The sequence below is a fragment of the Sphaeramia orbicularis genome, chromosome 8 (assembly GCF_902148855.1).
Source record: "Sphaeramia orbicularis chromosome 8, fSphaOr1.1, whole genome shotgun sequence".
Classification (NCBI taxonomy): domain Eukaryota; kingdom Metazoa; phylum Chordata; class Actinopteri; order Kurtiformes; family Apogonidae; genus Sphaeramia; species Sphaeramia orbicularis.
In genome coordinates this window covers 29,843,607-29,859,322 of record NC_043964.1, presented here as the reverse complement: position 1 = coordinate 29,859,322, position 15,716 = coordinate 29,843,607, and the positions used below count along the sequence as shown (strand labels likewise).

At 40.4% G+C, this 15,716-nt stretch overlaps 2 protein-coding genes across 2 annotated transcripts; both read left to right on the top strand.

Moving 5' to 3' along the window:
• The first annotated feature begins 760 nt into the window (after positions 1-760).
• Positions 761-8,001, top strand: LOC115424493 (kelch-like protein diablo). Its single transcript, XM_030141796.1, has 12 exons — positions 761-881; positions 1,213-1,515; positions 1,593-1,727; positions 1,814-2,005; positions 2,401-2,544; positions 4,037-4,223; positions 5,074-5,220; positions 5,341-5,469; positions 6,185-6,361; positions 6,479-6,625; positions 6,709-6,874; positions 7,147-8,001. Exons 2-12 carry the CDS (start codon positions 1,234-1,236, stop codon positions 7,301-7,303), a joined length of 1,863 nt encoding a protein of 620 aa, XP_029997656.1. The 5' UTR covers positions 761-881; positions 1,213-1,233; the 3' UTR covers positions 7,304-8,001.
• A 530-nt stretch (positions 8,002-8,531) lies between these two features.
• On the top strand, positions 8,532-15,222 carry uqcrc2a (ubiquinol-cytochrome c reductase core protein 2a). Its single transcript, XM_030141853.1, has 14 exons — positions 8,532-8,655; positions 10,186-10,287; positions 10,396-10,545; positions 10,696-10,760; positions 10,869-10,925; positions 11,074-11,198; positions 11,362-11,459; positions 11,675-11,732; positions 13,109-13,204; positions 13,298-13,497; positions 13,582-13,662; positions 13,758-13,834; positions 13,940-14,093; positions 14,902-15,222. Exons 1-14 carry the CDS (start codon positions 8,623-8,625, stop codon positions 14,983-14,985), a joined length of 1,380 nt encoding a protein of 459 aa, XP_029997713.1. The 5' UTR covers positions 8,532-8,622; the 3' UTR covers positions 14,986-15,222.
• The last annotated feature ends 494 nt before the right edge of the window (positions 15,223-15,716 follow it).

The following is a 15,716-nucleotide window of genomic DNA, read 5'->3' as shown; positions in this document are numbered from 1 at the left end:
CTCTTCTTTGCACAAAAAACAAACAAACAAAAAAAAAAAAAACAGAATAACTGTGGATGATTTGGTTGTATCTGTTTCTGTTGTCAGCAGAATGTTTGTGAATGAAATAATAACATGGCTATTTTAATGGGTCTGCTAAATATATTACAACCATGTTGCCAAAAAATGTGTCTGTGAACATTTACTTACTGCTCTGCTCTGATGTACTACAAGTTACATCACACTGTAGGAGGTTGAACTACAGCAAAGTTGAAAAATCTAATTAGGTTACATGAAAGTTTATAGATAAATTGTTTTGTGTTGTAAGTGAAAGATATCAAAGTAACAATATACATGTAACACAACAGTCAAGTGAGTTTTGTTTTGTTTTTTCTTTACAAATTATTCTAGTTTAGTTCAGGATGAAATATAAAGGAATCAGGAAGAAGTTCAATTATAGATGAGACATGGTAAAATAAGTAAAAACTGTAATTTTCTTTTACGGCCCTGCCTTTTATTAGTTTCAGTAGCTAGTGGCTGTCTAACCACATAGTTACTTACCAAGTGGTAAAAGTCACCTGTTTAGCTCAATTTAGTACACTTCTCACCAGATATAGATTCTGTCTCCGCAGATACGTCTTATTTTTACGTTATTACTGGCCCAACACTGATTTTTCACATTGGAGAGGCCAAAATATATGTTTCAACAAAGAAAAACCGAAGAGGTGGAAGAGTTGAAGCGAAACCGGAAGTTCAAGTCGGTACACTATCTTGATTTACGGCGGAAGTGGGAGGGGCTTCCGGTGAGAGGCGTTAAATTCTGCTCCTAGCGACAGCTGCGAGACTGGACTGTACGCGGGGGAGCGGGTCTACACCGTACCAGTCACGATTATGAATTTCAGGTAATATCACCGTAATAACACCTGAACGTTCAGTCTCACCCACCTTTACAGCAAACGCATTCTCTTCAGACAATACAAATCTGTTAGTCGATAGAAAGCAACTTTGCGCCGCCAAGTCGCAGTCTCAGCTAAGCCTTATTAGGGAGCTAATAGACACAATCTCGGTTCGTCTCTCCGTTAATGCTCTTGTGCAAATTACTAAAACAAATCACATCAGAACGCATTCATTGTATCTTTCTTATTCAACTTTCTTGTGTACTTCCTGTGGTTAAAATCTGAACTGAGCTGTTGACGTCAAAGTGACCCTAACTATTTGGACTGTTTGCCCCAGGCTTGCCTAGCATGCTGAGATATGGCTGAAATTGTTGCAGTCAACGCCGGTTTGCCCTCATCGTCTACTCTGAACGCCAGCTTCCCGGTTCAGGAAGGAGCTGTCACAATCTCTGCTGCCCCCCCTGCTCCTCTGAGTACGGAGGACTACCTGTTTGTGGAGACCAGACACCCCAACACTGTCCTGCAGGGCCTCAACAGTCTGCGGCTCAACAACGCCTTCTGTGATGTGACACTGTGCTGTGGAGGGCAGGAGTTCCCATGCCACCGCATTGTACTGGCTTCCTTTAGCTCTTACTTTCAGGTAATCACATCCATCCTCACAGACACTGATAATCCATATTCATTCACCTAAAGCTATGTTTTCAATCGTCTCCACAGGCAATGTTTTCCACTGACCTGATCGAGTCTAAACAGGAGCGTGTTGCCATTAATGGAGTTGAACCCCAGATGATTGGCATGCTGGTGAGCTATGCCTACACATCTGAGGTCTACATTTCTAAAGCAAACGTGCAGGTAAAGTGTCACTTCTTGCTTTCCTGTTTGCACTGCTGCCCTCTTTCAGGTGATATCTGCTGATAAACGCATTTCATTTGGATCAGGCACTGCTGGCAGCTGCCAACCTGCTGGATGTTATGGCCGTTCGAGAGGCCTGCTGTCGCTTTATGGAGCGTCAGATGGATGAGATGAACTGTGTGGGGATTCACTGCTTTGCTGAAGCACATTCTTGCAAGGTGCTGGAGAAACGCAGCATGGACTACATACTTGAGCACTTCAGCAGTGTGTATCAGCAGGTGGGTGACTGATGCAGTCACATATTGCATTTTATCTATTAAAAAGTTTGCAGCAGTGACAAAATGTATTATGATATAGCCTCCAGCATGGTGTATATGCCAAGAGAAGCTTCCCACTGTCAGCAGATGTGAGCATGAGCAGCATTATGAAGACAATTCAATCAGATTTTCTTCTCTAAATTACAAAGTAGGAATTTAAGGTCCACAGGGTAAAGGCTGTTGCTGCCTTGATTACCATCATTCTAAGTGAACCTGGCATTGTTGTGTTTTTCATGTGTGAAACCATCTGGGTAAAGATTTCTAGCCTTCCTGTCAGCAGTCATACCAAAGCCCAAGGCGTTTATGACTTACGACAGGTTTCTTGTTCTGACTTCTCAAATGTCCCTCTGCCTCAGGAGGAGTTTCTGTCTCTGTGTGTTGACAAACTGACGGAGATCCTTGGCAGTGACCATCTCAACGTGCCCAAAGAGGAGATGGTTTTTGAGGCCGCTGTATTGTGGTTGAATAAATGTCCCTCTCGCAAACAGAGCTTTGAAAAGGTGAGTTTAACTGAAGACCTTTTCTTTTTTTTTTCGTATCTGACTTTGCGTACTGTTCATCTACAGCAGCAGAGTTTTGACCAGTAGGCATGTCTGTTTGTGGTCCACTCATGTGTATGGCTGTAATATGAGCGTAACTCAAAGTTGTTGGAGCCATATAAAAGAGCCCTCAAGTCAGCAGCTGCTGATCTTTAAAAACCCATAAATTTAAAGACTATATGTGTCTGTTGTCACTTTATCCTTGACAGGCAGTTAATTATTAAATAGTAAAATTGATTCAGTCATTTAAATATAGACATATTTTATTTTGGTGGTATTTTGTGGGCTGGAATATGTGTGCATTCAACAGCAGTATTTGTATGATAATAATTAGGGATGCACCGATCCGATACCAGTATCGGGCATCGGCTCCGATACTCAATGTGTGTACTTGTACTCGTGAAAGTAGTCTGATACAACTGCACCGTTACCACTTACGGCCGTGTGACATCCAAAGTTCAGTGCAGCAGGTACGCGGTGGAGGAGTAATGTGTGGGGAGTGTGAAGAGTGTGGAGATTTTTCAAAATAAATGACGGTGATAAAAGTAATGTTGACTGCAAGTAACATTAAAGACACAAACGGATATGGATGGAGCGTTCTGTCCGTACTTTGCGTACATTCCCTCCGTTTTCCAGGCGCTCACGGATGTGTACCCAGACGGAGAATACCACCGGAAGCCGTGGAGGTAGAGGATCTGTTCAAAGAACGACTGTGTGAGTTAGAGAAAAACTACTGACAGATTTATGACAGCTACCCAGGGCTGGGCCGGTTTCCATCCTACTTATAATACTATGGGGGTACGGAGCAGTGCGGACCGCCATCAGCGGAAGTGGAAACGAAACTTATCACTCATTTCTCTTTTCTCTACCTCCTGAAGCTAAGCTTTTAAACCTTACCAGCAAAAACACTGCAATATTAGTATCACATTAGTGTTACCTCTGTCTCCATGTTTGTTATTACTGACTTTCTTCTTCTCAAAAATCTTTACTCTTCTTCATGGTATTTGCCCAGTATGGTTAATTAAGAGCGGCGGCCCCTGGTGGATTAATTGAGAAACGCTCATTCCAACACATTTAATGTCAGTAGCAGCACTTTGTTCCAGTCAGACTAATGACAACGACAATAAAGCACATTTACAAAAGGAACTAAGAACTGGAATGGGATTATTAAGTACTCATATCGGTAAGTACTCAAATGTAAGTACTTGTACTTGTACTCGGCCTGGAAAAAAGTGGTATCAGTGCATCCCTAATAATAATGATAATAATAATAATATATTAGTAATATAATAATAATGATAATAATAATAATAATAATAATAATAATAATAATAATAATAATTGTTATTATAACCATTATAATAATAGTCTCTGTTCATTCAGGATAAAAAAAGGACAGGTGAGCCCTGTGACTTTGTAATTACACTTCTCTCCTTTAATTTTTTCCTTAAAGGTCTTAGAGCACATACGTCTGCCTCTTATCAGCCCCTACTACCTCCATGATGTGATCGAATCTCTGGACGTGGTGATGGAGAACCAGAGCTGCCAGAAGCTCATATCCGAGGCCAAGGACTACCTGCTGCTAAAAGACCGCCGTGGAGAACTCTACTGCCCCCGAGCAAGGCCACGGAGGTCCACAGGTAAACCCACTTTCATCTGTCCTATGTATCTGCATTAAAAATGGAAGCCTTGTGTGCATATATGAGTCAGATCAGTAAAGCAGAGCTCTGACTATAGGAGACTAATGTGGTGCATCAACTTGCTGCAGGAAAAAACAGACAGAACACTTATTGAATCATTGTTTGGTTGAGAAAGTGGTTGGCAAGACATGGCCATCACAGGAACCGAAGATGATATTTTTGCTGTCAATTTAAATACTCGTCAAAAGAAGTATTCTGTCTAATGTTGGCCTTGTTAGCTTTAAGGAAGAAAGTTTATTGTTGCTTGGTAACTGTGCCGTCACTCTCATTGGATGTTGTGGGCCTGCTTAGACAGTACTGATATAATCATCCAGATTTTAACTCATGAATAGCAGCTCTATTTAGAAATTTTCAATCAGTCTGAATACTTCGACAGGTCTAAGATTGGGTCTGTAAACCGCTCACTTTACCAGATTCCTGACCTAGATCAGGTTTCTCCAGGATATCAGAAGGGACCAATCTAAGGTAAAACATCCCACAACTCTTTGAGTCCAAGCCCGTCTTAAGTGTGTTTGTGTCTTGGTGTGTTTGGGTTTGTTTTCTCCAATATTTAGCTTAAAATATTAGTGTCTTGGTGCATAAGGAACAAAGAAAATCAGTTGTGTAATTTAATTTTTTAGGAAAGTACATTTGATGTCACACTCACTGCAGCAAGGTTGACAAAGCAATAGTCCATTACTACTCACTACATCCCCACAGGGTGTAATAGTCTTAAATTAACATCTATCAAAGGCCGACATGCCTCTTCTCACTGCTATCTTCTTCCCTACACGCGTTGCCATGGCAACAGGGACAGCTGAAGTGATTGTGACAGTTGGCGGGGAGGATGACAAGGTGGTGTTGCGCAGTGTTGAGAGCTTCGATCCTGTAACCAATCAGTGGAAGAATCTGGCCTGCCTGCCCTTCGCTGTGAGTAAACACGGACTGGTCGTGTCAGGTGGGTGAACTCCGTCCTCTGCATACACAGCATGTCACTAGTGTAAAATGTGTCTACTCAGACATGAACGGGATGTAGGGCATATGAAGCAATGTGTTTCTTTCCCTGATCTGTCTGCAGACTCCACGCTGTATCTGGCAGGAGGGGAGTTTCCTGACGGTTCAGCCAGCAGGGAGATGTGGCGCTATGACCCCTGCTTTGACTCCTGGATGGAAATGGCTCCTATGAATGTAGCACGCTCTGAGCTAGGTAACACTGTCAGATTAATTTGTGCCAGTACAGAACACTTGCATAGGGCTGTCCTTTATGATTCAGATCTGTTTGAAGACCCCTCAGTATTCTGAGCTTTTCTCTTTTTTTGGAAGTCAAAGTGTGTTAGAGTGACGGTGTAAAGTGCATAGAACCAACAGAAATGCACTGGGATAATGTGAATTATTATACATAAGGGTTGACGTAAAGAGTTTAATAGAGCACTTTAGATTCAAAATCACTCTTAAAAAGTGCAAGTTCTAAGTCAAGCCCAGGGAGGTTGGAGCTGAACCTGTTTAGTGACCTGAAAACATAACTGTACCTGAGTGGAGATCTTAATGAAGTTAACTGTTAGTTCATTGGCCATTGTTGACCAGCTTTAGTGGAGTACAGCTACTTATGACAGGGCTACATGCGTCATATGTGGCAAACTTTTTTTGTATGACTGTTAACAACTCATCACTGGACTTTTCTGCTTGTGAGGAAAAAAGATTACACAGCCCTACTATCATACACTCTGGTGTAACTGTGTTGTAATAGGACAGCTATACCTTTCTATCAGCTCTAGAGAACCTTATCTTTTAATTTTCACTCATTCGCAGTGCAACTCATGCTTGAAGGACTATTACCTCAGATTGTTTGAGGGCTGGGTTATTTTTCATCTTTATCTAAGAAGGTGTTCTCCCCAGTGACTTGATAAACCCTCTTCTCTCAGGCCTGGTGATGCTGGATGGCTTTGTGTATGCAGTGGGAGGATGGGAGGGGCGGTCTCGTCTGGACTCGGTGGAGTGTTACAACCCTCACTCCAACTCCTGGCAGTTCACGGAGTCTGTGAAGATGGCCGTCACAAGTCCTGCTGTGGTGGCCTTGGATGGACTGCTTTATGTTACGGGTATGAAACACAGTTTATACACATGAACCTCTTGATTGTGTGCTTTGAAATGTTTAGATGGGACACATTTAATCTATCATTTTGCCATTGTGTTGACATTTCTGCCTGTCCTGGTAGGTGGTGCTGTTTTAGAGGATGGCGATGGTACAGATCTCGCCCAGGTGTACAACCCTAAAACCTGTGTATGGACAGAAGTTGCCCCGATGCAGATTGCTCGCTCTGGTTCAGCAGCTTGTACACTCAAAGGAAAGATCTATGTTATAGGTAAAACACTTTAACCCAGAACATTAATGGAGTAACTCATGAAACATTAATAAACCGTTGTAAACAGTCATTCTTACTTGCAGGTGGGTGGCACGCCTCAACAGAGAACACAGATAAGGTGGAGTGTTATAATCCCAAGACCAACCAATGGACTATGTGCGCACCCATGAAGGAACGACGATACCGGCCCGGTGCTGCTGTAGTGGATGGAAAGATCTATGTGCTGGGAGGAGAAGAGGGCTGGGACAGGTACGGGATGATAGTTATGATATAGAATCAGTACTAGGAAGGAATAAAAATCTGAGTTTAATTCTTTCACCACAACTTTACAAGTGATTTAACAGTTACTGTGTGAGATAAAATATTGTCACCATGTTTACAGACACTGATTCTTAAACCCTACCTGGCATTTTTGTTCCTGATCTACCTCTTATTACGAATTTGTTAATCACAAAAAGGCAAAGCGCGTTTTTTTTTAATTGGTGTCAATTTTACAGCTGGTTAAATCTGTTCACCCACAGATATCATGACACTATTGAGCGGTACTGTGATGAGACGGACACATGGGAGATCGTCGGGGAGATGCCCACCAGTCGCAGCTGGCTCAGTTGTGTGTCTCTTCAGCTGAGAAAGGACATCCACATGAGCAGCTGTCCCAGTATGCCAAATGACAACTGAGGGACATTTTTAAGGGAGAAATCTTGGGTAGTTATTTGCACCCTCCTTGTTGTTGGTGCACTACAAAGCTCAGTGTTCTGCAAGAACGGTTTCACTGAGCAGAGATGGGCGCTTCGGATATCTTTTTAGTGGCAAAAAAGTAGTCTGCTTTTAACCAGAAGCAGCTTTTAGAATGAGCCTTGCTTATGTGGGTCGTTCCTTTCCTTTGATGCTAAAGGAGACATGGTAAACCCACATGAGAATCAGCATTTGACTCAGTCTGCAGTCTAAATCCACTTTCTGGATGATGTGAACATGTTTAGAGTATTTTATGAATGGAGCACCTGAAATCTGTGAAGATTTTCCAAGCCAACATAGTGTATTTTTGTATAAACTGTTACTGTACGTGATGTATTTATCTGGGGTTCGATTAGCTGTGAGAATTGTACATCTTGCTCCGTTAAAAGATGCTCTATGGGCCAAAGAGTTCAATTGTGAGTATTTTTGAAGGTTTCCTGTGAAAAACTGACTACATGTGAGCAGTGTTTTTTTAAAAAAAAACAAAAAAAAAAAACAGTCAAGCAAAAAAAAGATTTGTAGTTAATGAAAGATTTCTTTTGACCTGTTATATTGTACGTGGAGTATATTTTTGTATGTAATGTGTGTCAGTTGGTGAAATTAAATGGAGTTGGGTGCAAATGAAGATGTTTAATTTTAGACTGGATGTTTTTGTTGAATTAAAGCCTGTTTGAAACCAAATGGTCAGAAAAGTAGAACCATTTTTGTCTTGTAATGAAGTGAAAGTTCTAGTAATAAATGCAGTTAAATACAATGCAGAAGAAACATGTTTCTGCTACATAAAGGAATTAATCAGTTGAATAATTGACAAGATGCTTAATTAGTTCATAAGAAACTGTTTATAAATCACATGTAGTGGAATACGACAGTGCCTTACTTTATGGGAACAAATATGAGTTACTTCACCTGAGTATTTTAAATGAGTATTAGATATAGCATAGAATGTGTTCCATAAAAAGTTGAGGAAAATCAAACTACTTAACCATAACTGGAAAATGTGACACTCTCAAGAATAAAACAGTTTTTATTTGTTTTGGGGTTTTTTGTATTCTCACACTGTGGTATTAGTACTTTTACTTAACTCAAGTATCTGAATAATTCTAAGTCTAGAAGGTTTTAGTCTATGTTAACTCTATACCTGTTGAACTTTGTCTTCAAGTCCTCAAGTATCTATAATCAGCGGCGCCGCGCATTGCATTGTGGGTAAGAAGTCAGTCCCTGCCGCCATAGCTGTCTACCGGTGAAGGAGAGGTCCTTGAGTCATGAGAGGAATCCGGTATTTTAATAATGTCCCGGTGAGTCCTCTGTTGTTTGTATTTGACTTAAGCCTAGAAATCATGAGGACATCCGCTTGTCTCGTTTTAGTTCACGACCCGCTTGAAAAATTAAACATTTTGCTCCAGTTAGCCCGAATGCTAGTTAGCCTGCTAGGTAGCTAGCACATGTAAGTTAATCTAAACGCAGTGTCTGTTGTGTCTTCGTGGACAAGATAAGTCTCTAAAATAAAAACAGGTGTGTAAAATCACATACAATGCAAGTTCTCCTTAGGAAGCCTTTAAGACGGCTTCGCTTAGGTGTTTATACTTTCTTTGGGTTTTGTGCTAAACGATTCTACCTGAAGGTCATCTCGGGCTTCGTTTATCACATATTCCTGATGTAGAGGAAGTTTCGAGGGAAATAAAACGTCTACTAGGTCAGTTTTTAGTGACGGTAGGTATTTTGCAGGAGCACATTCGCATTTATCTTCATCTTTGTTTACAAGGATCAAGCTGTATGGACGTGGCCTCTGTACTAAATTTACACAGGTTATTTCAGGTCACCCACTCCCACAACCCCTACTGTTCCTATTACTACTGCTTAATGACAGCTGTTCAGTGTCTAGAGGTGTCAGTGGCCAGCAGAGTATGTTTGATATTATGTCATGTGTAAGTATTAGAGACAGACTTAAATGCACTCCTGGCAGTTCATAGGAAAGCCTTGTTAGTTGTTTCTTTATCATATTGTCATTTATTATTCATTATGATTATAATGGCTAAAGAAGCTGTAAAGGTAGAACTAAATACTGAAAGATAAGGTTGTTGGGATGGGATAACATGTTTATATTTTAACATTTTATAAGTGATTTTTTTAAATTGAAACTGATAATATAGGCCTATTAATCTCTGCTAATAGGACAAACCATCGTTTTTGGCAGAACATGGCTTCAATAAAGGTCAACTATGAATGTCAGAACTCTTTATTTTTTGGAGAGAATAATGATTCAAAGTTTGGTGTGCATTCACAGATTCATTGATTGATTATTTTGAGTTTGATATCCAGATCCAGGTGTTTTTATTACCTCGGCTTGATAGTTATTTGACATTATTGTTAAATGATTTTACACTTTCTAGAGATGTTAATTGATGTTGCAGACTAAATGCCAAATGAGCAATTTCATAGTGCAAACCCTGGTTATTATATTTGCCTTTGTCGACTTCTATCTGATTATTACAGTGAGCCGCCTTCTCAGTGGTTTGCAGCATATCAAAATGATCCAAATGTCTATTGGCTCATAGAATATATTAAAATGTTCCCTGCCTGTTGTCCAGATAATGGATAATTGCACCTCTAGATCATTTTATCTAGATATTTTTCCATCATATTTAGGATATTTATAGCATGGAAAAGTTTTCAGCTGAACTAAAAAGCAGAATCACTGAACTCCATTGTGTGCATCACTCAAACTCAAAAACAGCGTAAGTTGCTTAGCACTCTCTTTTCCCTGTTGCCTCTTATATATCTTAATAAAGAAATCGCTTAAAACTTGCTGTCACCGCTTCCTGCAGAAACGGTGCTATGCTGCTGCCAGGAGGAGTGAACCCCTGACTGAACCCCTCTCGGGCCGCAAACCCTCCCCTGCGGCCCCTCTTCCTCCCCAAAATGTCCAGGTAGGGTGTAGTTAGTGTACACATGAATAGCTGTAAGGTGTACACCAGAAAAACATAATTTTAACAGCTTGCTTGCATGTTTCTGTTAAATTTTCTTGGCTGCTTCAGGTCTCCAAGCTTCCCAACGGTCTTGTGATAGCATCACTGGAGAGCTACTCCCCATTGGCCAGTGTCAGTTTGTTTGTCAGAGCCGGGAGTCGTTATGAAACTGTGGAAAACAGCGGGGTTGCTCATGTGCTTCGACTGGCAGCAAACTTGGTAATTTATGAATATTTTTGAAATGCACGCAGGCATTAACTGTGTTAGGTATACTCATGAACATCTTACTTTTTAAATGATTCTGACATTTTACTTTTGCAGTATATTACACTCATTTATGTCCTGGACTCATGTGTTTGTTATTTGTAGACCACTAAAGGTGCATCTGCCTTTAAAATATGCCGTGGTGTGGAGGCACTGGGTGGCAGCCTTAGGTAAATGAGAACGCTCTCCACATTATGTTGTTATTCAATAGAAAGATAATTATGTAATTATAGCCTACCAAATAAACCAACAGTGTGTCAATATCTTTTTACCTGTAGTGTGACATCTTCAAGAGAGACCATGGTTTACAGTGCAGACTGCTTGAGAGACAACTTGTAAGTGCTTCTATAGTTATGGAAATCAGTTTTTCTCCTCATTCTTCTGTCTGATGCCGGTCTTTTATTTTGGAAAATAAAAACACAACACGGGGCTACTTTAAGTTCGAAATTATGTTTTATCACACCCATATCTCTGTGTGTCTAGAGACTCACTATTGGAGTATTTGGTGAATGTGACCACAGCTCAGGAGTTCCGGCCATGGGAGGTAGCGGAACTGACGTCCAGGGTGAATATTGATAAGACACTGGCTCAGCAGTGTCCTCAAATAGGTGAGTATCAGAGGCAGCAGTTCAGCTAAGAACCACCTGCATTTGCGCTGTATATACTGTTTTGGCAACAAGCTTAAAATGCAAGTATAATCCATGTGTGGAAAACCTGTCTCCTTAATGGGCTTTTTTATAGCTCAGCATACCTTTGTGTTCTTTCCTTCAGGTGTAATTGAGAGACTTCATGAAGCTGCATACAAAAATGCCCTGTCCAACTCTTTGTACTGTCCTGACTATATGGTGGGCCGTGTCTCACCTCAACAGGTATGGATCTGGAATCTGTTGGATTCCTGTTTCTAAGAGAATTGTTAATTGTGTGGTCCTAAAATAAAATAAAACTACTTATATATGCTTTTTTTTAGGATAAACAAAAAACAATTGGTTATAATATGACTATTTATCTAAAAATCTTTTCAGAACAACTTTGTTAGTTTTGCTTTGCTCTCACCCCCTCTCCTGTTCCTTATGCTCCCTCGTAGCTGCAGTCATTTGTTGATGAAAATTTCACCACTGGCAGAATGGCTCTTGTAGGACTAGGTGAGTGTCAACTAGTGCGTCACGCAGAAGAGTGTAGTGCCTGGTCTAATCTGGAGTGAAAATGATCTCGAGTGTGACTCCTAAAGCGCATTTAACAAACCTTGATCTCAAATCATGAACTCTGAGGTGATGAACCTTGAGATGAGAAACAACAATCTTCAGCTGCAGAAATGCTAATCAAAGATAGATGAGACAACTCTCAGTATATTTTCAGTGAGTTAAAGATAAAAAAAAGCGCCATTAATTGAGTTAAGACACACAGATTCATCATGACAATGGGTAATCAATACTGAGCTGCAAAGTTAATTGACTGAAGGTAATAAGTAAATAGGTGAAGGCTATATTTGTTCAGCTATGAGCAACCTGAAGAAAAAACAATGAACAGGAGGTTATAGACGTATAGAACTGAAAGTGGTATAACTACAGTTGAACATAAAGTCAACTGTTTTATCTGCAACTTGGCGTATATCAGCAGTATACTTTGTAGCTTTCTAATTTGAACTCTGCACTTTCTTTCTCTAAATAATTCTCAGTTCAGTAACTATTTCAGTGCAGTCTCTCTTGACAACACAACACCCGCCTTAATATGCACAACACAGTTTCAGGGAGAATGAAAATTCACATATTGAATTCTGAACTGAGAGTAAATCTCTGATGTGTAATATGTGGTGTAAGGTAACAAGCTAATATAAAACTAACACATAATAAAAGTGAAGGTGATCTCCCACTTCTCAACTGTAACATAGTTGTGTGAATTGTGGCTGTGTCCATGGTTTGGGTATGTGCAGTGATATCGTCTGTGTGTATATTGAAATGTGCATCAGAGAGCTCCTTCAGATGGCAGGAGGGTGGAGACCTGCAGAAACTCACAGTTTGTTAGAGAAAACCTGCTAGTAAATATGTTGCCACAGACTCAAAGTAACTGACTCAGAGTTGCTTACTCACTTTATGAAACCAAAAACATAGTTTATCATTATTTCAAGGTTAATAAATTCATGGGTTTTCACTAAACTTACTTTTTTTAAACTTGCTTTTTGTCATATCTGTTCTAAAGAGTGTCTCGATGCTTTAACACAGCTTCATTGTATGAATGGTTAGCTCAGAGGATGTGTGTGGTTATGGCTTTTTCAAATGTCATATGTCTTCTGTCCTAAATATAAGAGTACTGTGTTAAATGTGAACAAGAAAGCAAAAGTGGTACAGATGTTTTTGTTTGTGTCATTTTGTATGTAATAGGGTCACTTCAGCCCACATGCTGCTTGGCATGCAGTCAGTTTCTGTCCTGGGAGTATGTTGTTGTGATCATTGGGGTGTTAGTGTCACACATTAGAGTTTGTTTGTTTGTTAATGTTAGTATGTTTAACTCCCGTGTCCAGGTGTGAAGCACTCTACTCTTCGACAGGTCGGTGAGGGGCTCCTCAGCGCTCGCTCTGGACCTGGAGCTCCTGTGGCCAAGGCCATTTATCGCGGAGGTAGAAGCTTGTGTTGAAAAACATGCCGCACTACAAAATTTGTTACTGTGCTGTTGTGTTAATGTTACTTCTTCTCTGTGTGTAAATGTGAAGGTGAAGCCCGGATTCACAGCAATGACAACTTGGTCCACTCACTAATTGTAAGTGAAGGGGGTGTTGCAGGCAGCGCAGAGGCTAATGCCTTCAGCGTGCTGCAAAGGGTCCTGGGAGCTGGGCCACATGTGAAGAGGGGCTCCAACATCACCAGCAAACTGAGTCAGGGCATCGCCAAAGCTACCACACAGCCATTTGATGTAAGTTCAAAGAAGAAATAAATGACTTTGTTTTGTTCTAATAATAGTTCTGAAAATCTACCATGACTTCTGTCTGTCTTGCAGGTCACAGCGTTCAATGCTTCATACTCTGACTCTGGCCTGTTTGGAGTCTATACCATTTCACAAGCAGATGCCGCTGGAGAGGTGAGGCCAGGTTTTCTACATCCAAGACACACTCAGCCTCATCTTTATGGTGTCAGATTACACTGTACCTCTGCTTGTTGCCCTCCTCCACACAGGTGATCAAAGCTGCCATTTCTCAACTTAGAGGTGTGGCTGAGGGAAATGCATCAGACGCTGACATCACCAGAGCAAAGTGAGTTCAGTAGATGGCACTAGTCGGTTATATTTAGAGGCTGTCATCATAGATGTTATTGATTCAACTCTGATGAATATATTTGTTCACTCTGGGTTTTCACAGGAACCAGGTGAAAGCAGAGTACCTGATGTCTATTGAGAGCTCTGAGGGTCTGATAGAGGAGATCGGCGCTCAGGCTCTGACCACAGCAACGTACCAGGTCCCTGAGACTGTCCTCCAGGCTATAGATGCTGTCACCCATGATGACGTGATCAAGGCAAGTGACTGTATGACATGTGGGGTCTTCAGTACATCAATAGCCATCATACCCAACACTCCCATTTTTATCACACTGTCCATAATCTGCTTTAAACATAAGTCAGTTATGATGCATGAATCACATTTAAATCAGCAAACCCCGCATTAAATCCACAGATTCGGTGGGCTAGGTCATAAAAATGGATATTCTAATAACCATGAGTGAATAGATTCAGGGTCGGTGACAAAAATATGCAACATCAATGAGGACAAATTAAGGCCTAATCAGTGTCAGCTTAGTGTGTAAATTTTTTTCTGCCATAATGTAAAAAAAGTCATTCAGAGGCACCAATATGGACTCTGAATAGACCCTCTCTCTCAGGATATTTGAATTTCCAGACCACACAGGAGTTATCAGTGATGGAAATGGTAAATAGTTATATAATTTTTAAAAAAAGTTGATGATTTGCAATCCCTGAGATGACTCAGGTGTTTGCACCGCCCACTGGAGCTACACCTGTGAAATGCAGGTGTCCTGAGATCCAGTAGGGCAGAATAAACACCTTGGATGTGGGTTTGAGGAAGTTAGTTTGAGTGGGTGGCATATGTGAATATGTGTGCATGCAAATTGTGGTAGTATCACAGCAGATTGATATATGATTATGACATGGTCACATTGGTAAAAACCAAATGAAATGTTACAATGACAACATTATTTCTGGAAATTTACCAGTGACACTTAAAAGTGATACTTTTTTCAGGAGTTTAATATGAATCATTTAACCAGTGTATTGCTCAGCATCTGAAAAGCTGTTATTTCTTCACAGGCTGCCAACAAATTTGTGAATGGCAAGAAGACCATGGCGGCTAGTGGACTCCTCATTAATACACCATTTGTGGATGAGTTATGAAATGAGATATAGGAAACGCTGATTTTAACTTGGGCATACAATGCTGGGCTGCTTGAAATGGAAAGAGGACCTGAAAAGCACAGCCTCCTGCAACAAATCATTCAGTGTCATCAATCGCTTGTTTTCTGTCGTGCAGTAAACACCAACATGGAGCTGGAGAAAAATAATGCTATTTTTCTTGGTGTTTGTCATTTTCACTGTATATCTATGTAAATTAAAGTAACAATGGTAATAACAGATAGTTGTCAGTGAAATTTGTTTCCGTAGTGTGACTGAATCAAGAATCAGGAAGCAAGATTGTACTATTTGTAAACCAGTAGAGGGACCCAAAGATAGATTAATCCAGAATAGAAGACATGGATGAGTGATGCAAGTAGTAGAATCTTTTACTTTACCAGTAAAACATACATATTTATACAGTAAACTACTGCACAGTTTTAATCTCAACTGTATTGAGTCATATTCTCAGATGGTGATAGGTGACTGATTGTCAGTATTGGAAGTCAATTGGGAGATGTACTTTTGGTCTCAGTGCCCTTTTGCTTATCATAAATGGAAAAACTAAAATCAAATAAAGACTTCCATAAGAAAAACTACCAAGTATTTGAAGGTACCACACTCATCTCTACAAATAATAGTACACAAATATACACAACCAGGGACCACATAACTATTGACTCGCAGTGAGATGAACAAAAGCATCCCATATATACAGTATATACACACATTCA

Excerpts from the sequence above, each read along its gene's own strand:
- LOC115424493 (XM_030141796.1), top strand. The coding sequence starts at position 1,234 with ATGGCTGAAATTGTTGCAGTCAACGCCGGTTTGCCCTCATCGTCTACT. Across the intron at positions 1,516-1,592 it reads CCTTTAGCTCTTACTTTCAG|GCAATGTTTTCCACTGACCT; the intron begins GTAATCACATCC and ends TCGTCTCCACAG. Across the intron at positions 6,875-7,146 it reads GGAGAAGAGGGCTGGGACAG|ATATCATGACACTATTGAGC; the intron begins GTACGGGATGAT and ends GTTCACCCACAG.
- uqcrc2a (XM_030141853.1), top strand. The coding sequence starts at position 8,623 with ATGAGAGGAATCCGGTATTTTAATAATGTCCCG. Across the intron at positions 10,761-10,868 it reads GCACTGGGTGGCAGCCTTAG|TGTGACATCTTCAAGAGAGA; the intron begins GTAAATGAGAAC and ends TTTTACCTGTAG. Across the intron at positions 14,094-14,901 it reads CCCATGATGACGTGATCAAG|GCTGCCAACAAATTTGTGAA; the intron begins GCAAGTGACTGT and ends ATTTCTTCACAG.